Raw genomic sequence first — 27,413 nt, 5'->3', positions numbered from 1 at the left:
ACTGCCATTAGGTACCGAGATGAGATCCTCAGACCCCTTGTGAGACCATATGCTGGTGCGGTTGGCCCTGGGTTCCTCCTAATGCAAGACAATGCTAGACCTCATGTGGCTGGAGTGTGTCAGCAGTTCCTGCAAGAGGAAGGCATTGATGCTATGGACTGGCCCGCCCGTTCCCCAGACCTGAATACAATTGAGCACATCTGGGACATCATGTCTCGCTCCATCCACCAACGCCACGTTGCACCACAGACTGTCCAGGAGTTGGCGGATGCTTTAGTCCAGGTCTGGGAGGAGATCCCTCAGGAGACCATCCGCCACCTCATCAGGAGCATGCCCAGGCATTGTAGGGAGGTCATACAGGCACGTGGAGGCCACACACACTACTGAGCCTCATTTTGACTTGTTTTAAGGACATTACATCAAAGTTGGATCAGCCTGTAGTGTGGTTTTCCACTTTAATTTTGAGTGTGACTCCTAATCCAGACCTCCATGGGTTGATAAATTGGATTTCCATTGATTATTTTTGTGTGATTTTGTTGTCAGCATATTCAACTATGTAAAGAAAAAAGTATTTAATAAGATTATTTCATTCATTCAGATCTAGGATGTGTTGTTTAAGTGTTCCCTTTATATTTTTGAGCAGTGTATATAGTATGTAGTATATATTCATTAAGTATGTAGTATACAGTATGTTAGTATGGGTATTCGAACACAGCTAATGATTTGGTCATTATCATTCAAGAATCTGGCACTTTGCCACACCCATGTGTTAATGTTAAAATCCTCCCACTAAATGGCATATTATTAGGCTTCGCCTCAATCGTTATTATACTGTATGATCATAATACTATACACGCCTATTATTATTTAAGGTATTTTTTAAGGAGTGTGGCAGTCCCACTAGCCTCAACAGCACTCTGTAGGGTAGCACCATGGTGTAGCCGGAGGACAGCTAGTTTCCATCCTCCTCTGGGTACATTGACTTCAATACAAAACCTAGGAGGCTCATGGTTCTCACTCCCTTCCATAGACTTACACAGTAATATGACAACTTCCGGAGGACGTCCTCCAACCTATCAGAGCTCTTGCAGCATGAACTGGCATGTTGTCCACCCAATCAAATAATCAGAGAATGAATCTCGTACTGAAAGTATACGCTACAGCTAGCTAGCACTGCAGTGCATAAAATGTGGTGAGTGGTTGACTCAAAGAGAGAGACAATAGTTGAACAGTTTTGAATAAATACATTTCTTCAAAAATGAAGGAGAAGAGTGAGAGAGAGATAGAGAGAGAAAGAAAAAGAGAGAGCTAGCTATATTTTGTTGTATTTTTTTTCACTTTCACTTAGCTAGCCAAATGCAGCTAGCTAGTTTAGTCTACTCAAACACCCGGCTCAAACAGAGAGGGATGCTATGTTAGCTAGCTGGCTATGGCTATCCAACATTGGAACTCTTCCATGTCAAGGTAAGCTTTTGGTTTTATTAATTTATTGACACGGGGTCTGCTGGTGTAACTGCTAAACTGCTTGCTGACTGTACGCTGTACTGCATGATTGTAGTGGGTTTACTAACATGTTAGTTCTAGTAGCTATGTTTACTATGACCTTAGCTAATATGTATTTGGTCTCCACAATTCCTTATTCCGCTGTTAATATTACAGAACCTTTGTTTTTGATTCAGAACTTAATATATCCATTTAATTCAGAAAATAAACAGAAATGTCTTCGACAAAGTTAATATTTTGGCCTTTGGTCAAAATAACTCCATTAAACGCTTCCTATAGCCATTGATGAGCATCCTGCACCTCTGTACTGGCAGTTTGGCCCACTCCTTTTGTGTAAACTGCTCCAGTTCTCCCAGATTTGAACGGTGCCTTCTCCCAAATGCTGTTTTCAGATCTCTCCACAGAGTTTACAATGGGATTTAGATTTGGACTCATTGCTGGCCACTTCAGAACAGTCCAGCATTTTGTCTTGAACCATTCCTGTGGGCTTTTTGAAGTGTGTTTGGGGTCATTGTCCTGCTGGAAGACCCATGACCGTCAAATCTAATTTCATTGGTCACATACACATGTTTAGCAGATGTCATTGCGGGTGTAGCGAAATGCTTTGACGGAGAAGCAGGTTTCTGACACTGGGTCCGACATTGCGCTCCAAAATGCCTTAGTATTCTCTTGATTTCATGATGCCGTGCACATGTTTAAGGCACCCAGTGCCAGAGGCAGCAAAGCAACACCAACACATCACTGAACCTCCTCCATGTTTGACTGTCGGGAAGGTGTTCTTTTCGTGGAAGGCTTCATTTTGTTTTCTGCAAACATAGAGATGGTGTGCCTTACCAAAAATCTCTAATTTGGTCTCATCTGTCTACAGGATATTGTCCCAGAAGGATTTTGGCATGTTCAGGTGTGTTTTGGCAAATTGAAGTCAGGCTTTCTTATGTCTCTCTCTCTCCGTAGTGGGGTCCTCCTGGTTCTCCCATCATATAACCCCCTTTCATTGAATTGGCAACGGAAGGTGCGAGTTGATACTTTTGTACCTTGTGTCTGAAGGTTAGCTTGAATCTGTGTGGCAGTTGATCGAGGTGCTTTCTCCACCATTCGAACAATCCTCCGCTGCAATCTTCCATCAAGTTCTCTCTTGCAGCCACATCCAGGGAAGTTGGCTACAGTGGCATGGGTCTTGAACCTATTGATAACATTACATACGGTGGAAACAGGAACATCAAGGTCTCTGGAGATGGACTTGTAACCTTGAGATTGTCCATGCTTGGCTACAATATTTTGTCTGACCTCCTCAGATAATTCTCTGGTTTTCTTTCTTTTCTTCATGCTCATTGCGGTACAGACAGTGACACAAAACAGGAGAATGAGTCCTTTTCTCTATTCAAACTGCTTCAACAAGTGATTTTTATATTACAGGCACCTTTAACTCACCACAGTTGAGTTCTATTCCAAAGTAAAGGAGAATCATTTTAGTATTTCTTTGTGGAAAAAGCTAACATTTAGTAAATTATTGAGAGGTTTTTGTTTTGTTCAACTGCAAACCAAAGACATACATATGTGGATAGCAAATTATTTTTTAATTTCAACAGTTTTCTGGAAGAAATGGTGCATTATTTGAAAAAGGTATTTTTGGCACCCTTAATGTTTCATCTCATCAGCAAGTAACTTTTTAGCCCCGCTCCTCCCCTCCGGCGTTCGACGTCACCGGTTTACTAACCACCAGTCCCGGCATTCATCATTACACGCACCTGCGCTTCATCATTAGGTACACCTGGACTCCATCACTTCACTAATTACCTCCCCTATATCTGTCACTCCCTTAGTTCCATTCCCCTGGCAGTATTGACTATGTGTTTCATGTCTGTTCGCTACTTGTGTTTCTTGTTATGTTCCGTTTATTATTAAACTCACCACCTGCACTTGCTTCCCAACGTCCACATTACAGAATACTGCCTCACCAAATGGAAGCAGCAGGAAATCAGAACATCTCCCAGACGGTTGACAAACCGGGATACCTACTTCGTAAGCACCACGACCAGCTGGCATAACTGGGGACGGCTATGGAAGAGGTTCTTCAACGTTTCGAACATGCCTGAGAGGCGTTGACTTCCACTAGTGGAGGATGCTTTGCCACCAGTCGACCCAGCAAGCGAGCACATCAGTCCATTCAGCAGTCCACCCAGGTCAGCGATGCCTGTTTATCCCTCCCAGATAAATATGACCGAACCCCATCTAAATGCCGTGGCTTCCTACTCCTGTGCTACCTCTATTTTGCGCATCAGATGGGAGCTCCCACCACCGAGAGGTCCAAGGTTGCCACGGTTATTTCTCTGCTGACTGGGCGGGCGTTGGAGTGGGCTACGGCCGTATGGGAGAGAGGAGAGGAGGCGCTGGCTTCGTTTGAGGGGTTCATGGCTCTGTTCAGAGGTATTTTTGATTATCTACAGAGAGGGGGGTGAGTGCCTACTCCAACTACGGCAGGATGATCAGACCGCTGCCAAGTACATTCTCACCTTCCGGACAGTAGCATCATCCAGCGGATGGGATGAGCTGCCGCTCCATACACTATTCCGAAGAGGACTGCGCGAGGAGGTCCAAACGGAACTGGCATGTCGTGATGACAACCTCTCCTTGGCACACTCATCACGATGGCCATCCGGTTGGATAATCTACTCCGGGAGCGTCGGAACCCACATCACTTCTCTCCCTCCCTCCGTGAACACTCTGTAGCAGATCCTGAACCTATGTAGGTAGGGGTCACACGCCTCCCCGCGGCAGAGCAATGCAGATGGAGACAGCTGAGGCTCTCTCTATTGTGGTCAAGGGGGGCACCAGCTTCAGCAGTGTCCGGTACGTCCCAACTCGGGATCAACGAACGCAGAGGGACGTTCACGTGATCATCCACCTCCTGGGGCAACTTAATATCTCATCTTCATCAGTTTCTGCTAAACCCTTTTTGTTGTCTATTACACTAGCTGGCTGTCCCTCATGTACGGTTTCTACAGCGCAAGTAGATTCTGGTGCCGCGGGGAACTTTACTGACCAGAGCCTTACCTCCTCTCTGAACATACCTGCTGTCCTCTCCGTTTCTAGTTCAAGCCCTTGATAATCGGCCACTAGGATCCGGAACCATGGCACACATCACCACATCACTCACCCTCATCATGAAGTCCATTCATCAGGAAAACATCCCATTCTTCATCATTAGTGCACCAGCTCACAAGATCATCCTCGGCCTCCCATGTCTCCAATGCCATAACCCCACCATCTCATGGTCTAGGATGAGAATCACGGACTGGTCACCCGAATGCCGGAGTACCTGTTTTCCTTTTCCCTCTCGTGTTGTAGCCCCTGTGGTGTGGACATCCGCCAGGCTCTGGAGAGGGAACCCGCTCCCACTACCTGTCCTCCTGAGCGCATCTACATTCCCATGGGGATAAGGGCTTGGTTGCTGACCTGGGCAAACACCGCTATCGTCGCTGGACATCTTGGGATCACCCGTACTATACAATCACCCTCTGAAAAGTATTGGTTACTCGCTACATCAACTCCTGTTCTGTGTGTGCCCAAACTAAGTCTCCCCGGCACGCTCCAGCAGGAAAACTCCTTCCCGTGCCTCAGCGTCCCTGGTCTCATCTGTCCATTGACTTTGTTACCGATCTCCCCTCTGATGGTTTCACCACCATTCTTGTGGTTGTGGATAGATTTTCTAAATCATGCCGGTTTATTCCTCTCTCTGGTCTCCCTACCACTCTCCAGGTCGCTGAGGCACTGTTCCAGGAGGTCTTCCGGCACTATGGCCTTCCGGAGGGCACCGTCTCCGACCGTGGCCCCCAATTCACGTCACTGGTATGGAGAGCTTTCATGGAGAAACTGAGGGGTCACGGTCAGCCTCACTTCCGGGTACCGGCCTCAGTCCAATGGGCAGGTGGAGAGGATGAACAAGGAGCTGGGGAGGTTCCTGAGGAGTCACTGCCAGGACAGGCAGAGGGAGTGGGCCCGATTCCTTCTCTGGGCGGAATACGCCCAGAATGCATTACTTCACTCCTCCACCAGTCTTACTCCCTTCCAGTGTGTTCTGGGTTATCAGCCGGCCCTGGCTCCTAGCCAGACTGAGGCCCCTGCGGTGGATGATTGGTTCCGGCACGCAGAGGAGGTTTAGCGTGATGCTTATGTGAGGCTCCAGCAAGCCGTCTGTCGCCAGAAAGAGCAGGTGGATCGCCACCGCAGTGAGGTGTCCGTGTTCCATCCTGGTGATCGCGTCTGGCTCTCCACCAGGAACCTACCACTCCGCCTGCCCTGCGAGAAGCTGAGCCCCCAGTTTGTGGGGCCGTTTAAGGTTCTCCGGAGGGTCAACGAGGTGACGTATAGGTTACAGCTACCCAGTGACTACGGTATCTCACCTTCAGTTTGTCTCCCTTCTCAGGCCGGTGGTTCCTGGTCCCCTGGCTGATGCTGAACCAAGTATAGACCATATTGCCAAGTATAGACCATATTGTTTCCTACAGGTTATAGAAAAGAGCAAAAGCTCTGAACTCTTAGTTCTGAACCCAGTCCTACCTACCTACAGGTTACAGAAAACTATACTGTGCTGCAGTCTGCAAAAACACTAGAGTAAAAACTACAGTCAGCAAAAATACTACAGTCTGCATAAACACTACAGTAATTACTATAGTACATACTACTTTTTTACTACATTATTTACACTATAGTAAACTAAATACTACAGTCAATACTACAGTATTTTTTTTGGTATGATATTATTTATAAACATACACAACAACAACATAGACACACACAAAAAATTCACAACACCTCCCCTGCCCAGACCCACCTACTTCAATCTGCAAAAACACTACAGTGAATACTACAGTATTCCTGCCATAGTATACACTATAGTATTTTTTTCATGTGGACAGTACACTTATTAGCCTATTAAATCACTGTCCTGCACAAATCGGTGAACCACCACGTGTTCTCTCCCAGCTTCATGGTTTGAAAGAGGTGCCTAATTCCAGTCCATCTAATAGGCTTACAGTATGCATAGCCGAATCACAGATACCATCCTATATTTAAGAGTCATGCCCCCCGGCCCTGCCCCTTTTTTTGCGCGCTGTTGGGACCACCATTGGAGTGGTATGAATTGTTAGTTGGGCCATGGGCTGGGGCTTTCCAATGAGTTGTTTCCGGGGGCATGTTTCCGGAACCGAATCTGTTGTATTTATACCCAGCTTAAGGTACAATGTAGATACGGTACTGCATTGTATATCATATAAACACCGCTTCCAGCTGCCCCTTGGTGGCGAATCTAAATATTCATTCAAATCCTTCTGCTGCAGGATTATTTGTCTCCTGCATCGAAATGGGTCAAATTAAGATCTGACATAGTTGTGATATACTGTTATTCTTAGGATCCAAGTGAAAATGATTTAGGCAACTTATGTATGTAGGATGAATTGTTGAGATAAGATCTCCTTGTGTTCCCATATATCCACATTTTAATTTCCCCCCCGATGCATTTGTTATTCATCATAACGCTTACACGGAGTGTACAAAACATTATGAACAAATGCTCTTTCCTTGACAGACTGACTGGTGAAAGCTATGATCCCTTATTGATGTCACTTGTTAAATCCACTTATCAGTGTAGATGAAGGGGAGGAGACAGATTAAATAATAATTGATTAGCCTTGAGACAATTGAGACATGGATTGTGTATGTGTTCCATTCAGAAGGTGAATGGGCAAGACAAAAAAATATTGAAGTGCCTTTGAACAGGGTATAGTAGTAGGTGCCAGGCGCAGCAGTTTGTGGCAAGAACTACAACACTGCTGGATTCTTCACGCTCAACAGTTTCCCATGTGTATCAAGAATGGTCCACCACCCTAAGGACATCCAGCCAACTTGACACAACTATGGGAAGCATTGGAGTCAACATGGGCCAGCATCCCTGTAGAACGCTTTCAACACCTTGTAGAGTCCATACCCTGATGAATTGAGACTGTTCTGAAGTCAAAAGGGGGGATGCAACTCAATATTAGGAAGGTGTTCCTAATGTTTTGTTCACTCGGTGTATAATGCTTTCAGTGTGCCTATAATCTTAAAACGCAAGCAGGCACGCATATGTGCACACACAGACAGCGGTCAGCCAAGGTTAAGCAGGGCTGGTTGGGGCCTCAGACCCACAATGCTGATTAACCACAGTCCTCCCTGTCTATGATGGAACAAAACAGAACAGTCGTGTTTATAATGGGATAAATGAAAAACCAGGGCAGGTCTGGCTGTGGCTGCTGCTACAGCTGGGGCCTATTCTAAAGTCTACACCGTGTAGCCTATACTGCTGGCCAGATGCCTTGATTAAATGTATCACGGTAATGCAACAAAGTGCATCCCGTGCCAAGCCAAGCCCAAGAGAAGCCCCACATCTGTGAATCCAGACACAGGGCTGTTTCTCTCTAAATCATGGCAGGTAAAACAGCATAGTGTATTTGCCAGGTCCCCCGTTTACAAGAAAGGTTTCTAACCTCAAGGGTATTTTCCTGGTTAATTAAAGGTTTAAATACATAAATAAATTTGGCTGGATTTAGGATAGAGCATCATACTCACAGTCTCCCCCACATCCAAGAAAGAGGAATCCTTGGATTGCTCTAACAGGTCTTCCAGGTCATTTGAGGACAGCAGGAGCTCCTGGGTGGAAAGAGAGTACATTTAAACAGTACAGTGGAAAACTAATGAACAAGGAAACACCCTGGCTATGTCTCAAATTGCAAAGGTCGTGCACGACACAGGGAATAGGGTGCCATTTGGGACACAACCACTCAAGAGAAATGAAATTCATCAACTGGATCAAACCTCCTGGATTCTGTGTGTCTGCACACAGCCCTCTGACAGACACCTGGCCCCCTTTAACTCCAGCACACTACAGTACTTCTACCATCAACATTACCTCAATCTTTCCTAAGCGTACCCCTCTCCCTCCCTTTATGTTGTTTAAGGCCCAGTGGAGTCAAAATTATGTTTTTCCTGTGTTTTATATCATATTGTGCAACACCTGATGAAACTAACACTGTAAAAGTGTTGAGAAATCGTTTTTGGGATAAATCGCCTCTAGCCTCTGTTCTATTGGCGAATGTGCAAATACAAGTAAACAAACTGGACGAGCACCGCTCGAGACTATCCTATCAACAGAACATTAAGAACTGTAATATACTATACTATTCATGGTAGAACAAGGACATGGATAATATACATCTAGCTGGTTTTTCGATGCATTGGCAGGACAGAGCGGCAGAGTCTGGTAAGGTCAGGGGTGGCGGTGTGAGTCTCTTTAATACCAGCAGCTGGTGCGCAATCTGTAATATTAAGGAAGTCTGGAGGTTCTGTTCACCTGAGTTAGAATACCTCATGATAAGCTGTCGACCGTACATTGTAGAGCATGTATTTTTCGTAGCTGTCTAATTACCACCACAAACCGATGCTGGCATTAAGACCGGACTCAACCAGCTACATAAGACCATAAGCAAACAAGAAAATGCTCATCCAGAGGCGGCGCTCATAGTGGCCGGTGATTTTTATGCAGGAAAACTGAAATCCGTTTGAACTCATTTCTACCAGTATGTCACCCGTGCAACTATGTACTTCACACACAGAGACTCATACAGCGCTCTCCCCTGCCCTCCCCGTTCCGGGATTCATCCGATGACATTGAGGAGTTTACCACATCAGTCACCGAATTATTTTATAAGTGCATTCACGACGTTGTCTCCACAGTGACTAAACCAGAAGCCATGAATTACAGGCCACATCCACACTGAGCAAAAGGCTAGAGCTGCCACTTTCAAGGAGCAAGACACTAATCCGGACGCTTATAAGAAATCCCGCTACGCCCTCTGACGAACCATCAAACAGGCAAAGCATCAATATAGGACTAAGATTGTATCCTACTACACCAGCTCTGACGCTCATCGGATGTGGCAGGGCTTGTAAACTATCACGGATTACAAAGGGAAACCCAGCCGAGAGCTCCCCAGTGAAACGAGCCTTCTATGCTCGCTTAGAGGCAAGCAACACTGAACCATGATTGAGAGCACCAGCTGTTCCGGACGACTGTATGACGCTCTCCGTAACCAATATTAGACCTTTAAACAGGTTAACATTCACAAGGCCTCATACAGATTACCAGGATGCGTACTCAGAGCATGCGCTGATCAGCTGGCAAGTGTCTTCACTGACATTTTCAAACTCTCTCCCAATCTATAATACCTACATGTTTCAAGCAAACCACCATAGTCCCAGTGACTAAGAATGCCACGGTAACCTGTCTAAATGACTACCGCCCCGTAGCACTCACATCTGTAGCCATGAAATGCTTTGAAAAGCTGGTCATGGCTCACATCAACACCATTATCCCAGAAACCTTGGACTCACTCCAATTCTCATACCACCCCAACAGATTCACAGATGACACAATCTCTATTGCGCTCCACACTTCCCTTTCCCACCTGGACAAAAAGAACACACTCATTGACTACAGCTCAGCATTCAACACCATAGTGCCCTCCAAGCTCACTAAGTTAAGAACCCTGGGACTGGATACATCCCTCTGCAACTGGATCCTGGACTTCCTGACTGGCCGCCCCAGGTGGTGAGGGTAGGCAATAACCCATCCGCCACGCTGACTCTCAACACGGGGGCGTGTGCTCAGTCCCATCCTGTACTCCCTGTTCACTCACGAATGCATGGCTGCACACGACTCCAACACCCTCATTAAGTTTGCAGACGACACGGCGGTGGTAGGCCTGATCAAAAAACACGTTGAGACAGCTTATAGGCAGGAGGTCAGAGACCTGGCAGTGTGGTGCCAGGACAATAACCTCTCCCTCAATGTGGGCAAGACAAAGGAGCTTATCGTGGACTACAGGAAATGGAGGCCCGAACACACCCCCTTTCACATTAATGGGGCTGTAGTAGAGCGGGTCAAGGGCTCCAAGCTCCTCGGTATCCACATCACTAAAGACCTATCATGGTCCAAACACACCAACACAGTCGTGAAGAGGGCATGACAACGCCTCTTCTCCCCCAGGAGGCTGAAAAGATTTCCAACACACGCACGCACACACACACACACACACGCTGCCGCTACTGTTTATTATATATCCTAATTGCCTAGTCACTTTTACCCCTACCCACATGTACATATTGTATTACCTCAATTACCTCAACTACCTCATACCCATGCACATGGACTTGGTACTGGTACTCCTCGTTATTGTTTTTATTGTGTTACTCTTTCCTTTTTATTGTTTTTATTTAGCAAATATTTGCCTTACTTTTTAACTGCACGGTTGTATTTGGTGCATGTGACCAACGTTACGAGGAAGGTACTGTGAGTTGAGAGCTGCAGCATACCTCCATAGTGTGGTCGGTCCGTGGTGAGCGGGGGGGCTTGGAGGCAGCCCCACCACACTGGACAGGGTGGAGAGTGCAGTGGTGGTGGGCGGCGTCTGGGTCGCCCATCAGGAACGTCAGCTGTCGGAGTTGGCCCTGTGGAGACAGAGCCGTCAACACACACTAACCTGACCCCCCAGAGGTCACAAAAGGTCACCGTGTGCAGACAGAATCCCCAGAGGACCCTTCCTCAGTCAGGGTCTCTGAGACACTGAGATAAATATGACCGACAGACTGAAGAGACATCTACAGACATCGATATACGCCAGATAGTTTTCTACTGCCCCCAAGCTACTGTATGTTTAGAAGAAGTGTGAGTCAGCGTGTGTGGTTAAATGTTACACATGCTACCTAAAATGCAAGATGGAAATCGCCATTCACCGCAGACAAAGAGCACCAGAGGTCATTCATTTTTTTTGAAGAATGTAAACATTATGCAGTCAGGGTAAAATGCTAATGTTTCTATGTGTTAGCTACAGACTCAGACCATACATTCCTTAAGTTTACGCATCAAACTGTTAATGATGACAAAATCTGACTTGTAATTACAGAGCCAAACCAAACAAAGAAATGTATCGCTTGAAATATGGACTCAATAATTCTGTTGAAAACTTGCACTGCGTGAGAGAATGAGAGGGAAGCAAATATATATATAGAGAAAGAGTGTGTGTGTGTGTGTGTGTGTGTGTGTCTTTTTTGGATCCTAATGTGCCATGACTAAACCAATATGTGTTGTAGACTAAACTAAATGAACCAATGTTGAAATGAAAATGTATACGTCTGAGTGTGTTGGAGGGGGTCCTGGCAGGGCACTGGGCTCTCTAAGGCTCTCTGTCTTAACTTCCTGGTGCATTAACTTTTCCACCCACTTTACCACCTAGACTAGCACTCTTCCTTATCCACCCACTTTACCACCTAGACTAGCACTCTTCCTTATCCACTCGCAAAACCTGCTCCTTCAACGTGACTCCATATCTCATCTTCTCATCCAAAACCAATCAACTCCTCTTCCGGTAGACTAATCCTCTTTTAGTACGGGATGGGCATAAACCTAGAGAGGTAGCAAGGCCGTCTCACCAAACCCTGTGCCATTTAGACACTGTGGTGTTTTCACAGACCTAAAGGATGAAACACACCATGCTGATGAATGGTTAAAAGCAGCAGCCGTCCTACCGCCTCTGACCATGGAACATCAGACGCCATTTTCTTAAACTTTCCTGACGATTCTACATGTTGAATCGCCACCGTTCGTAGACACCCAGCAGGGGATCTACTGCGGATGGCCAAAGTTCATTACGGTGTGTCTTGTCCTTAACATACGATTAAAGATAAACTTCTCCTTAATGCAACCGCTGTGTCAGATTTCAAAAAGGCTTTATGGGAAAAGCACACCATGCAATTAAGTTAGGTCAGCGCCTAGCCACAGAAAACCATACAGCCATTTTCCAACCAAGGAGAGGTGTCACAATAGTCAGAAATAGCGTTAAAATAAATCACTTACCTTTGATGATCTTCATCTGATGGCACTCCCAGGTCTCCATGTTAGACAATAAATGTTCGTTTTGTTCGATAAAGTTCATCTTTATGTCCAAATACCTCCTTTTTGTTTGCGCATTTAGTCCAGTAATCCAAATGCACGAGGCGCGCTCACAAAGTCCAGACGAAAAGTAAAAAAAGTTCCATTATAGTTCGTAGAAACATGTCAAACGATGTATATAATCAATCTTTAGGATGTTTTTATCATAAATCTTCAATAATATTCCAACCGGATAATTCCTTTGTCTTTAGAAAGGAAAGAGAACGGAGCTCGCGCTCACGGCCGTGCTCGATAAACAACTCAAGGCTTTCAGCCAGACCCCTGGTTCAAACAGCTCTTATTTGCTCCCCTTTCACAGTAGAAGCCTGAAACAATGTTCTAAAGACTGTTGACATCTAGTGGAAGCCTTAGGAAGTGCAATCTGACCCCATCGACACAGTATATTGGATAGGCAATCACTTAAAAAAACTACAAACCTCAGATTTCCCACTTCCTGGTTGGATTTTTCTCAGGTTTTTGCCTGCCATATGAGTTCTGTTATACTCACAGACATTATTTTAACAGTTTTGGAAACTTTAGAGTGTTTTCTATCCAAATCTACGAATTATATGCATATTCTGAGTAGCAGGCAGTTTACTCTGGGCACCTTATTCATCCAAGCTACTCAATACTGCCCCCCGTTCCCAAAGAAGTTAAACGCTTGTATCTTTCATCAATGTTTATGATGAGTATTTCTGTAATTTGATGTGGCTCTCTGCACTTTCACCGGATGTTTGTTTGAGACAATGCATTTCTGAACATAACGCGGCAATTTCAAATGAGGTTTTTGGACATAAAGATTAACTTTATCGAACAAAACACACATTTATTGTCTAACATGGAGTCCTGGGAGTGCCATCCTGTGAAGATCATCAAAGGTTAGTGATTAATTATAATGCTATTTCTGACTTTTGTGACACCTCTCCTTCTTTGGAAAATGGCTGTATGGTTTTCTGTGGCTAGGCGCTGACCTAACATAATCGCATGGTGTGCTTTTGCCGTAATGCCTTTTTGAAATCAGACACTGTGGCTGGATTAACAAGAAGTTTATCTTTAAAATGGTGTATAATACTTGTATGTTTGAGGAATTTTAATTTTGAGATTTCTGTTGTTTGAATTTGACGCCCTGCAATTTCACTGGCTGTTGGCGAGGTAGCATCTCACATATCCCAGAAAGGTTAAACAACAAAATACTGTAAAACTGATTTGAAAGCCTGTTTAACCTACACGAAAACGCACTAGCAGAGGCCGCATCTACAGTATAGCAGTCTTCATTGTGCTGTAACTGTGGACAAAGGAAATGGATGACTGACAATAAACACAAGACACAGACAGGAGAAGGTGTTTTATCTCCCCTGGTCGTCCTTAAGTGCACTACTGAAGAATGGAGGTGTTAAAGTTCCAGTACAGAGGACCCTAGCGGGAAAAGACTGTCACCACCTCCGAGAGAGGAAGCTCGATCCTCTGAGGGGTCGTCAAAGAAACCTGTCAACAGTGGGAGACGAGGCGATGGAGAATCCATCTTGGCTCTAGGCTGAGCTGAGCACAAAGCCAGATGCTGTCTGCCCTGTCCTGTCCTGTCCTGTCCTGCTCTCCTCCTCTCCTCTCATCTCCACCCCCCTGCTGCTCTGCACTCGTACTGTACGCTCTAACGCTCATCCTTCAAAAACACTGGCACTGGCTGCTGCCTTGGACAGCAAAGGGATGTCTTCATATGTTCTGGGGAGGGTGGTGGGAGCGGGGGCCGATGAGATGATCTACAGGAGTCCACATCCTGTCTCATCTCCCTAAACCTCTCCCGTGTAGGGGGCTAACTAGACCAATGGTTTCCTATACAGTGTGCTGATCCACAGTGTTACTGGGCTACAGAGTTTGACAGTACCTACATCCTGCAGACCGGTACTGCTCTTCTATGATAAGTAACCCACCATTCAACAGCAAGGACACTCCGTTAGGGACTCACTCAGCACAGCAGGCGGTGAAACTGTATAGCCTATGTTGCATAATGTGCTGCTGATATATTGCACAGTGATTTAGGCAGAGACCTCCTATTGTGTGTATGGAAACAGGCAGGAGAGGGGGAAGTGAAGAGGGAGAGGAGTGGACAGAGTAGAGGAAAGGAGAAAAGAGGGGAGGAGAAAGGGAGAGGACAGAGGAAAGGAGAATGGACCTGGTGAGGAGAGGAAATTAAGAGGTGGAACGGTAAGTCCAGAACTTACCTCAAAGGGCGTCTCGAAGCCCTCTACGATGCCCCCCACCATGAGTAGACCATCAGGGGTGATTCCCATACCCTGGTACACCCAGTCCACACGCTCCACCAGGGCACAATCCACATACAGCGCCAGTCTAGCGGATGACACACTCACAGCCACATGGTGCCACTGGTCGTCAGACAGACTGCTGACCGGGAACCTGGGAATCCGGTCAAAACAATGCAATTGGTAATATCATACAGTATGGCAAACATTACTGAGAAGGAAATGTATGTCACTGTTATGTATTGTTTTTGGCTATAATTTGAAGTGTGTAGTGAATGTTGGCCCTGCAATAGTAGTTTCTGTCAAAAGGCTTAACTTCCATGACAGTTGAATGAAATACAGTAACACTTCAAATATAAATCTCATGCACTGTAAAAGTACCTAAAAAAAGTCAACAAAACGACTCTGTCCATCTTCGGGCTAAGTCTGTTGGCTTTCTTACAGTGATGTATTGCTTCAAACCACTGCGGCTTATGAAGAGAAGAGCAAGCAACCTGTCACTAGGCTTTAGAAAAACAGACCTTAAATCGCTTCACCCTCAGTCAAAACACATATGCATGTACACAAATACACACATAAAAATGGGCAGACAGACAGAGACAGGCTTACTCGTATAGGCGCTGTTGCGTGCTGATGAAGGTGAGTGTGTACGCGCTGATGCGCAGCTGCAGCAGGATGTGGCTGTCGTGGCTGAGCAGGGTGAGAACACTGTGTTCGTCTAGCTGAGGGCTCCGCAGCTGCACCAATAGGCTGAACTCATCTGAAAACCTGTACAACACAAAGCCGGTACACAGTGTCGGTCTAAGTGTGTGCGTTTGTGTGTTTGTGTGTGTGTGTGTGTGTGTGTATGTGTGTGTACATGCATGTGTAAATGGGAGGTTTACCCGTCAGTGAAGAGTTCTGCTAGGGGCAGGGCCAGGGTGGAGTACTGTCCCACCTGCAGCACCGGACACCTCTGAGCATCCAGAGACATGGAGGCATTGCTGCTGTTGGACACCTGCAGTGAGAGTTCTTCTAGAAGGTTCACCTCCTCTGTGGAGGGAAAGAGAGGACAGACACACAGTCAAATAAAGCTGTGTAGCAGTCATGGCGGGTTCAAGCCCTAACCATCAGTTCACAATTCTGTTGTCCTACGGAGGCAGACCCCAATCTACTCATCAGTGACACTCAGCTACCATTCCAAAGATCACCCTGTGAAAAGAAACTCCCTTTCTGACCATAAAGTACCACACAATTTATTTTCCGTGAAAAGAGAGTCAAAAACAGCCACCTCATTCGATCCACTTTGCCCATCAATGAATATACTAAATTGGTAAAGACTATTTTGGGAACCACTCCTTCTGGGCTCCTGAGGGCTAGTAAAAATACCACCAGTTCACAAATGGTGCTACTGTTGTGTGTCCCATAGTACCCTCCACTGTTTTGGATCTCCTTCATGATCTCATTTCCTGTTTGCGGATGCTGGCACAGAAGGCCTTTCTGTTCACGTAGCATGCCATGGGTAAGTGCCATTTGTCATGCCCTGCCATGATGGTGGAACCTGTGAGCTTTTATGAAGGAGCCGTGGGCTGAGGAGTGTCTCCTAAGGCTTATGAATACAGTACTTGATCAATGGTGGATAAAATCAGTGAGCACTGAAAGACATGTACTGGTGTGTTTTGATTGGGTTGTAACCTGCAGTGCTTGAGCTTATTCCAAGACCAGCTGGGAACTCCACTATCTAAGAGGAGGGCTTGAGGCCAATTAGACAAACAGGAAGTGCATTAGCACAGCAGGCACTTCAGGCATGCAAATCAATTAGCCTACTGCACATGTCATAATGTACATACCATTGCTACAATAACCTAACGTAGAAGGTGTGGAAAGACCGGGGAAACGGAGGTTAGGTTGAAAATACTGTATCCCTGAAAACCAGAAACATCCGCTTTCTACCAATGCCGCTAATGGTGGCGCTACAGTAGCCTACCTGGTGACTGTCATTTCAACGCTGAAGGACCGAGACAATGTATATGCCAAAATCAATCAACACCTGCAAAAGGTTAGCACTGGACCTTAATTAACCAGCCACTATCTATTACTCAGCCACAGACACAAACCTTTTCCCCCACCCGTATCTACTGTATGCCTGTCAGCCCCTCTGAGTTGAATGAGGCCCTTCTGCACCCCTAGAACAGTACCAGACATATATCATCAGGAGAGTCAGCGTTAGATACAGTATATGGTCACACTGTCTTGCCCTCGGGAATGGAGCTGAAGGACCATAACCCTATCTGGTGTCACAGTCAGCATTCCAGCATTCCACTGGTCCACACACACACACACACACATGCATACAGTGCCTTCACAAAGTATTCACACCCCTGTACTTTTCCCACATTTTTTTGTCTTACAAAGTGGGATTCAAATTGATTTAGTTGTCATTTTTTTTTGTCATCGATACACAAAATACTCTGTAATGTCAAACTGGGAGAAAATAATTCTAACATTTGTAAAAAAAAAAAAAATCGGTGAAAATTAAAACACATATATCTTGATTAGATATCAGTCAGTGCACATTAGAATCAACTTTGGCAGCGATTACAGCTGTGAGTGTTTCTGGGTAAGTCTCTAAGTGCTTTGCACACATGTATTGTACAATGTTTGCACATTATTCCTTAAAAAATCCTTCAAGCCTTCAAGTCAAGAAGGTTGTTGATCATTGCTAGACAGCCATTTTCAAGTCTTGCCATAGATTTTCAAGCCGATTTAAGTCAACATTTTAACTAGGCCACTCAGGAACATTCAATGCCATCTTGGTAAGCCAATGTATATTTGGCCTTGTGTTTTAGGGTATTGTCCTGCTGAAAGGTGAATTGGTCTCCCAGTGTCTGTTGGAAAGCAGACAGAATCAGGTTTTCCTCTAGTATTTTGCCTGTACTTAGCTCTATTCTGATTATTTGTAGCATAAAAAACTCCCTAGTCCTTGCCCATGGGCGCCTGACTTCATCTGAAAGTGGGGGTGAAAAAAAAATGATACAAAAAAAAAGTGCAAATAAAATAGTATTTGGGATTTTTTTTAACCATTTCCGACATGGGGAATCTATATTTAGGAACAGAACACAACAATTGTTTTAGGTTCTGCCACAATAAATTATATTGAACTCGAGTACTAAAATTACTATTTTTTTGAACACAAGGGCAAAATATTTTTATAAAACAAAATATGTGCGCATTTACCTAAGCCTTTATGCAAACAGCGAGCAACAACGCCTAATTTATCATAACCCTGCCAACCCTACTCCTGTTCCCTCTATCCAGGGCTCAACATTGCCAGTCCACTAACCACCGGCCCTGGCAACAATCATTATGCACACCTGCTCCCCAAGCATTGGCATGGGTCCCCAGATCCTCAAAAAGTTCTACAGCTGCACCATCGAGAGCATCCTGACCGGTTGCATCCCAGCCTGGTATGGTAACTTCTCGGCATCTGACAATAAGGCACTACAGAGGGTAGTGCGTACGGCCCAGTACATCACTGGGGCCAAGCTTCCTGCCATCCAGGACCTATATAATAGGTGGTGTCAGAGGAAAGCCCAAAAAATTGTCAGAGACTCGAGTCACCCAACTCATAAACTGTTCTCTCTGCTACCGCACGGCAAGCACTACCGGGGCGCCCAGTCTAGGACTTAACAGCTTCTACCTCCAAGCCATAAGACTGCTGAACAATTAATCAAATGGCCACCGGACTATTTACATTGACACCCTCCCCTCCATTTGTTTTGTACACTCCTGCTACTTGCTGTTTACTATCTATACATAGTCACTTGACCCCTACCTACATGTACAAATTACCTCGGCTAACCTGTAACCCCGCACATTGACTTGGTACCGGTACCCCCTGTATATAGCCTCGTTATTGTTATTTTATTGTGTTACTTTTATAATTTTTTACTTTAGTTTATTGGTAAATATTTTCTTAACTCTTCTTGAACTGCACTGTTGGTTAAGGGCTTGTAAGTAAGCATTTCACGGTAAGGTCTACACTTGTATTCGGCGCATGTGACAAATAAAGTTTGATTTGATTTTGACTTGATTTATCACGCACACCTTCTCCCCATTATTAGACACACCTGGACATCATTGTCTCCTTGATTACTCCCCCTTTATTTAGCCCTCAGTAGACAGCAATCACTAGGTAGTATTGTTTTCTCTCACGTTCTGTACACTTCTCATTTTCTGGTAATCTGCATTGTTTCATTATTAAACTCACCTTCTGCACCTGCTTCCTGACTCCCGGCATATTACGTTACAGAATACTACCTCACAATATGGAAGCAGCAGAGGATAAAACCATTTCCAGATGCTCAAGGAACAGGGTCATCTACTCCACCAACACCACGACCAGCTGGCGCAACTGGGTACGGCCATGGAGGAAGTCCTTTGCTTTCTCCACCGCCTCGACACACCCAGCGAGGCTTTCCATACCCTTATCAGAGGGCCTCCTACCACGGGTCGTCACAGTGAGCCAGTCCCCCAGCCTACCCAGCCGTCCACCCAGGTCAGGGATGCCCGACTGTCCCTTCCGGAGAAGTATGTCGGTACACTATCGAAATGCCATGGTTTCCTACTCCAGTGCTCCCAATATTTCGCCTATCAGACGGGAGCCCCCACCACCAAGAGGTCCGATTTAGCCACGGTCATTTCCCTGCTGACTGGGCGGGCGTTGGAGTGGGCTACGGCCGTCTGGGAGAGAGGAGAGGAGGAGCTGGGTCCCTATTAGAGATTCATGGCTCTGTTCAGGGCGGTCTTCGGCCATCCTCCAGAGGGCAGAGAGGAAGGTGAGCGATTTCTCCAGCTCCGGCAGGGTGCTCAGACCGCTGCGGAGTATGCCCTCGCCTTTTGGACCGTGGCAGCCTCCAGCGGCCGGAATGAGCCGACGCTCTGCACTCTATTCCGGAGAGGACTGCGCAAATATATTCAGACGGAGTTGGCGTGTCGGCATGACAACCTATCCTTGGACGCACTCATCGTACCCTGGGGTTACACTTCGGTGGAGGGTCCTGTGAGTGCCCTCCAGCCCATCAATCTGTCCTCCCGTATCGTTATCCTCGTGTTTTGGGACGTAGATGTGGACATCTGCCAGGCTCTGGAGAGGGAACCTGCTCCTGCTACCTGCCCTCCAGAATGCATCTATGTCCCCACGGGGTAAGAGATCGGCTGTTGACCTAGGCACACACATCCCTCGCCGCTGGACACCCAGGTATCACCCGCACCATCCAATCCCTCTCCGACAAGTACTGGTGGCGCACCTTGGCGCAGGACATTGCCCAATATGTCAGCTGATTCCCTTCCAGTGTGTCCTGGGATACCAGCAGGCCTGTGGACTCCAAGCCAGACCGAGGCCCCTGCAGTGGACGAGTGGTTCCAGTTTGTGGGGCCCTTCATGGTCCTCCGGAGGGTCAATGAGGTAAATTATCGTCGACAACTCCCCCTCCAACTAGGGGACGGCAGTATTACCAAATATCGCGCTGTACAACGTGACTGGTCGGGAGTAGGCTACAGTACTAAGAGCAAAATAATCCTAACATTTCCACACCCTAATTGTAGTCTAATCAATACCCAAATGGAGGTTCAGTGAAAATAAAAATCTCATTGATTTATCAAGACCAGTCCCCATGCTTGTCTCAGAGCAGCGAGAAACGGTGCTGAAATAGTTGACACACTATTGCTTCAAATCCTATTGCTCCTATCTTTTCATTTATTAAAAAAATATATACTGCTCAAAAAAATAAAGGGAACACTTAAACAACACATCCTAGATCTGAATTAAAGAAATAATCTTATTAAATACTTTTTTCTTTACATAGTTCAATGTGCTGACAACAAAATCACACAAAAATAATCAATGGAAATCCAATTTATCAACCCATGGAGGTCTGGATTTGGAGTCACACTCAAAATTAAAGTGGAAAACCACCCTACAGGCTGATCCAACTTTGATGTAATGTCCTTAAAACAAGTCAAAATGAGGGTCTGTCCTGCTTTCATCTGTGAAGAGCACAGGGCGACAGTGGCGAATTTGCCAATCTTGGTGTTCTCTGGCAAATGCCAAACGTCCTGCACGGTGTTGGGCTGTAAGCACAACCCCCACTTGTGGACGTCGGGCCCTCATACCACCCTCATGGAGTCTGTTTCTGACCGTTTGAGCAGACACATGCACATTTGTGGCCTGCTGGAGGTCACTTTGCAGGGCTCTGGCAGTGCTTCTCCTGCTCCTCCTTGCACAAAGGCGGAGGTAGCGGTCCTGCTGCTGGGTTGTTGCCCTCCTACGGCCTCCTCCACGTCTCCTGATGTACTGGCCTATCTCCTGGTAGCGCCTCCATGCTCTGGACACTACGCTGACAGACACAGCAAATCATGGAATATAATAGAACAAATATATACAGCTTCCAAAAGCATAATCATTGCTTTAACTCTCCCTTGCACTTGTCTGGAGCAATGAAGCAGTGATGCAGGGTAACGTACTAAACCAGAAATTACCTCTAAATCCCGCTGCATAATCTCAAAACTTTTAATTGAGGAACCACTGTAGATGCCCTTCTTTGCGAGGCATTGGAAAACCTCCCTGGTCTTTGTGGTAGAATCTGTGTTTAAAATTCACTGCTCGACTGAGGGACCTTACAGATAATTGTATCTGTGGGGTACAGAGATGAGGTAGTCATTTAAAAAATTATCTTAAACAGTATTATTGCACACATAGTGAGTCCATGCAACTTATTATGTGACTTGTTCAGCAAATATTTACTCCTGAACTTATTTAGGCTTGCCATAACAAAGTGGTTGAATCCTTATTGACTCAAGACACAGCTTTCATTTAAAAAAAATGAAAAACATAATTCCACTTTGACATTTTGGGGTATTGTTTATAGGCCAGTGACAACAAAATCTAAATTTTATCCATTTCAAATTCAGGTTGTATAACAAGGTGTGAATACTTTCTGAAGGCACTGTAAGAGGCGCACACACAATCTGTTTGGTAACCAGAAACACTAACAAAGCCATAAATTTGAGTAATGGCCGTGTCACTTCTTTCTGCTGGCAGGTCAAATTGGAGCAAGGTGTCAAGTTAGTCAGAAATTAGTTTGTTTAACATCTGATTTTGGGTCAGGACAGTTCATAATGGCATATAGCCACAAATGAGCGGCCCAGATATACAATAGCTAATTCACTCTCTTTGAGATGAAGTCCACGTGGCGATAGTATCGTCTTAGATTTCATTTAGCCTAAAATGTTTACATCTGATGAGAAATAGAGCAGCTTCAGATAGCATATAGTGATATTACAGTAGGTATGTGGAGACAGAACCCATGCTTGGGATTTACGATGGTTCAAACGAATTCCACTGTCTCTTGATGGAAACTATGAAGTTGCCTCAGGCATGTTTTAATGTGTGAACAATTGAATTAAAAGAAGTTCACTAAGACCTGGCTTTATGCCAACACATCAATCTTACGGTACCCTATCCCTCCCGGCCCCGCCCCTTCATCTGAACTGCATGGCCAAATCCTTTTAAAGAGAGGCTGATGAAAGGGAGAAGGGCATTGTTTACTCCGCCAAAAATCTGTCCACGTGAGATAAGCCCTTTTTCGATTTACAAATCAAATCAGATTGTATTTGTCACATGCGCCGAAAACAACAGGTGTTGACCGTACCATGCAATGCTTACTTACAAGCCCCTAACCAACAATGCAGTTCAAGAAATAGAGTTAAGAAAATATTTACTAAATAAATCAAAGTAAAAAATCTAATAAAAAGTAAAACAATAAAATTACATAACAATAACAAGGTTCGATGAATTGTTCAGCCTTCTTATAGCTTGGGGGTAGAAGCTGTTAAGGAGCCCTTTGGACCTAGACTTGACGCTCCGGTACCGCTTGCCGTGCGGTAGCAGAGAGAACAATCTATGACTTGGGTGATTGTCTTTGACAATTTTTTGGGCCTTCCTCTGACACCACCTAGTATATAGGTCCTGGACGGCAAGAAGCTTGGCCCCAGTGATGTACGTGAGGCTTATTTGATTGAATAGACGTATCAATGTTTAGGCTGTTACAAATTTACTGATACTGTATAAGTGGATGCACATGGCATTGTGGCAACTTTGAGAAAAACAACTTAGTAACTGTTGTTCACACATGTATCTTCCCTCTCATTGGCAAGAATGGTCCCACCTGATCTCGCCTCTTCCCACTTGCCTTCAATCTTTGAGGACATGTATTTCCATTGTTAGAGCGGTCACTTGACTATCTTGTCAATATAATAAATAATCTTTGTTTACACTTTGTCCTGGGGAGATACATCCAGGCCCTTGCATGGGAGAGAGAGATTCTCACACTCTGGGGCATTCCTCTCAGACACTTCATGTCTTTGCTGAACACACATACACACCACACCACATGCTTTGGAGGCCATCGAGGAGGGATAGGGTATGGGCGCTCCTGGAGGGCTGCAGCAAGAACCTTGTTGTTCAAGCTAAAGCTCAACACAAAGTCATTAATGGGGGACAGAGTCATAAAGAGTCATGTGATAAGCTTAGCCAGGTGTGATCCAGCTGCATCCAATCAGTACCTTGTTTACAGCTGGGGTACAGGGGAAAGTGACCTTCTCCTCCAATGATGTTTATTTATAAAATGTTTATTCATTATTGGGCTGGCCTGGGGCACAATGAAAACCAGCTGACCATGTATTGTTAAGTATTAAGATTCTCAGTTGTAGTTGAAACACTGGGAGCTGAAAAACATTCTCACACACTTATTAAACCACTAAGGATTTAAACCCCTGGGGATTCATTTATAAACTGTGCGTACTTACAAAATATACCCCAAAATGTGTGTGGACCAGTTTTCACACAAAAGTTGGCATTTAGAAAAAGTAAACTTCATGTGAGAAACTTTAGTGCACATCTGTGCTAGTGCACATCTGCTAGTGGTTGAAATATTGTATTGCAAGCTGGCAAATATTTTGTGCAAATGGGGGGTATGATGAAAAGCTTATTCATAAAAATAAAAAAAACAGGAATGCAAACATTTGCCATTAATGAGAAAAGCGCAAATCTGTGTTTCATTTTTAGAATCTAAAATAATAAGACATTGGAATCTTATACCGTAATTAGACATAGGAATATTTTTCCAATTAATTTTATTATCCTAACCATTGCAGAATATATTCCTCACCTTCTCTGGCGGTGATGGGTTAATATTCCCGAAGGAGCCATACAAAAACTTACCATGCATTTTTTGGAGTAGCCAGCACTACAAAGTTTCAGAATTCACAGGCAGTCCACCATATTTAGGTTGGGAGAAAAGCTGATGAAAAACATTGTTGAATTCAAATACTCTGCTGACAGGTCCATGACAATTTGCCATTGTTTACTCTTTCAGGAACTGACACGCTCCTTTTCCAGATAGAGCATAATTTACTGTTAAAGATTAAAACATTCCATCAATACAGTAAATAGACTGGTAGGGTATGACAGTATTGGTAGGCAACAGTATTGCTGTGCAAAAGGAGTGCGACATCATTGCCTATTTAATCTCAGAGCCTATACCAAGGCAGGACATATAAACCCAATAACCTATTGATAAATTAAATATTGGACAACAATTTGTCTTTTGCTTGACGTTTCCTAATGCCTATAGTTCCAAATTATACAGCAAATAAAGGGAAGGGGAAAGGGGATATCTAGTCAGTTGAACAACTGAATGCATTCAACTAAAATAAACCAAGCAGTCAAATAGGGAAATGGTTCCAATTGTTTTTCCCAACATTTTCCCATATGGGATTTTAGAAACAATTAAAATAAGGGCTGTGTTTCGTGTAGGCTCATCCTGGCGTGACGTTTTGATAACCGTGTAAATCTCTCTTGGACAAGGTGACTTTTATCAATATATTTGTCTGTATTTACCCGTGAAAAATGAAATGCTGATTAGCTGCTAATGTGGCTATCATAAAGAACTAAAAAACCCATGGTGATCTGGACAAGACTTCCGAATCGAAGAAAAGGAAAGAATCTCTGGATTAACTATCTAATGTTAGCTAAATGTAGTAATGAAAAATTGGCAACATTTCTTTAAATTGATAATTCTATGAACGGTCTTGTGCAATTTTTAAATTGACACAACACATGTTTAGCAATGGTTTCAGCGACAGATGATATGCAGGACCTTGTAGGGATTTGTAGTCTTGCAAGATGTCCACTTTAATGGTAATTAGCATTTTCAAATATGAGAGTAAATAGAGTAGAATATATTGATGAAAGTAATCTTGTCCGAGAGAGATTTACATGGTTATCAAAACGTCACGCCAGGGTAAGCCTAACAGGAAACATCCCTATGTATGGCGTGCACCAAGTTTCTAAATCTCAACATTTTTGTACAGACTTTTCAGAAATGTCACACGCAGAAATTTTGTGGGAAATTTACACAATGGTTATATATGAGGCACCTGATGCTCTTCGTTAAGCCCCCACTGGTGGTATTTAAGGAAGAAAATGTTCTGTTACCATTTTGTGCCCTAGAGGGGGAAAAATGAACATTTTCATGTGCTTACCTCCGGCAGCATAATCAAAGGATCAAACCATTACTGTGAGGATAAGGGGGGTGACTGCCAGTCACGCCTGTTCTATTCCCCGCTAATGAAAGTGAAACAGATGTTGTTCCGTAGGAGACAAGTCTGCATCAGCAAACATGGTAAGAAAAGGGGGGAAAAGTGGTGGTATTGAAGTGTGCATGTAGGAAGAGAGAGAGAGAGAGTGAAAGATATATATAGAAAGAGATGTACAGTATGAGATATGAGGGAAGAGCGGTATGGAGAAGAGCCAGGAAGACAGCAGACAACAGCTGTATAACATCATCATTAAGTGGCTCAATCAACATACAGTACTGTATCTCTCCACCTCTTCTGAGAGGACCCTGTGTTCTGCCCCCTTCCATAAATCTCCCAGGGTGCCCTCTGGTGAGGGGAAGGACAGGAAGGAATCCACCATGTTCACCAAGAGGACCCAGCTCAACGGTAATACAGACACGGCATACTAGTGCTGCTGGTGGTGGTGATACATAGGAAAGGCTTTAGCCTGGTGGCCAGAAATGTTTGTGCTTTATCCAACTGTCATTTTTAGTAAACTTGTCATGCCATGCCAATGGAAAAATAATAATAAATGGCAACTAAGCTAGATTAGCTCAGGAGAGTTCATTCAGAAAAGTGTATGAGATGTACTGTTAGCGTCACTCTCGTTAAAGTTTCGTGACTTTTTAAAAATGTGTATTATTGTTCTGTAAATTATCGCAAGACAGCTCTTTAAACACCCACACCAGTAGAAATACAATTTTGAAGCTGAAAGAATACGGCCAGAGCTTACCCATGATGATGCACAATGATTTTAGTCAATAAGTCATCGTTTTAGTCAAAGTATAAAATATTTGGGCTTGAAGTGACAAATACGAACCACCCACTTCGTGCCAGTCTATGTAAATCCGGTGTATTTTCCAATTATATGACATACAAATTATTTTTAGCCTACGTTTTGTTTCAGGGATGGGCTTTATTTGAATATTACCAGCATGGCATTGTTTATTAATCAGAAACAGCTGCAAAGTTATTCCTCTGTGAGGCCAGCCACATCCTCAGTCTGTCCTCTGACTATCTGCCTAAGGCATCGTTTTTTAAAAGCACACGTACATGTGGATCTCTGTATGCTGCATTACAGTAAAAGACTATACATTCCTGAATTTGCCACGCATTGTGCGACGCAGGAAAGAGTGGCAGGTGTTGATGGGTCTCGATGAGTCTTTCCCAAAGTCCATATGACATGGTTTGTTTGACCAGTTTGAGGGGTGACTTTCTGAATATTACCATTGACAGCCCCACATGTACTGTCCAAAACAGACCTGGCCGACCAACTCTCTCTCTAATGGGCTATTCCTGCTCTCTGAGGCATCAGAGAGCCGTCAGTTGTCCTCAACTCCTCTCCTCTGGCAGCGACTCACATTCACACAGGATTGATGGGCTGTGATAGCAGAGAGGCAGAGACAGATACTCCTTAACAGACTAAACAGCTCAACATGAGATCACAAGATACTCCCAGGCTGGGGGTAGGGGGAGAGGAGGATAGGAGGAGAGAGGGTGTGGGCCACAGGCTCTGAACGGCAGGTTGGGACACTAAGCAGGGGGTGATGGGGCCCATCTTGAGCTCATGTGCTGCACAATGAGAACAGACAGCTGACCCTGGCCATGATGTCCTAAGCTAAGAAACAACACCTCCACTTCGCTGATCCTCAACACTGGGGCCCCACAAGGGTGCGTGCTTAGCCCCCTCCTGTACTCCCTGTTCACTCACGACTGCGTGGCCACGCAAGCCTCCAACTGACACAACAGTAGTATGCTTGATTACCAACAATGACAAGACAGCCAACATGGAGGAGGTGAGGGCTCTGGGAGTGTGGTGCCAGGAAAATAACCTCTTACTCAATGTCAACAAAACAAATGAGATGATCGTGGACTTCAGGAAACAGCAAAGGGAGTACCCCCCTATCCACATCGACGGGACCGCAGTGGAGAAGGTGGAAAGCTTCAAGTTCCTAAGCATACATATCACT

General features: G+C 44.8%; 1 protein-coding gene across 1 annotated transcript in view; it reads right to left on the bottom strand.

Moving 5' to 3' along the window:
* si:ch211-196i2.1 (collagen alpha-1(I) chain) overlaps positions 1–27,413 on the bottom strand; it is a 130,605-nt gene that overhangs the window by 74,269 nt on the left and 28,923 nt on the right. The window contains exons 2-6 of the mRNA XM_029769144.1: positions 15,669–15,816; positions 15,394–15,552; positions 14,746–14,938; positions 10,912–11,046; positions 8,110–8,190 (exon numbers count right to left, since the gene is read on the bottom strand). Coding sequence (XP_029625004.1) covers positions 8,110–8,190; positions 10,912–11,046; positions 14,746–14,938; positions 15,394–15,552; positions 15,669–15,816 — 716 coding nt within the window. The remainder of the gene's footprint in view (positions 1–8,109; positions 8,191–10,911; positions 11,047–14,745; positions 14,939–15,393; positions 15,553–15,668; positions 15,817–27,413) is intronic.

The sequence above is a fragment of the Salmo trutta genome, chromosome 12 (genome assembly GCF_901001165.1).
Source record: "Salmo trutta chromosome 12, fSalTru1.1, whole genome shotgun sequence".
NCBI lineage: Eukaryota > Metazoa > Chordata > Actinopteri > Salmoniformes > Salmonidae > Salmo > Salmo trutta.
The sequence above is the reverse complement of the archived record's forward strand: the minus strand, read 5'-3'. Positions and strand labels throughout refer to the sequence as shown.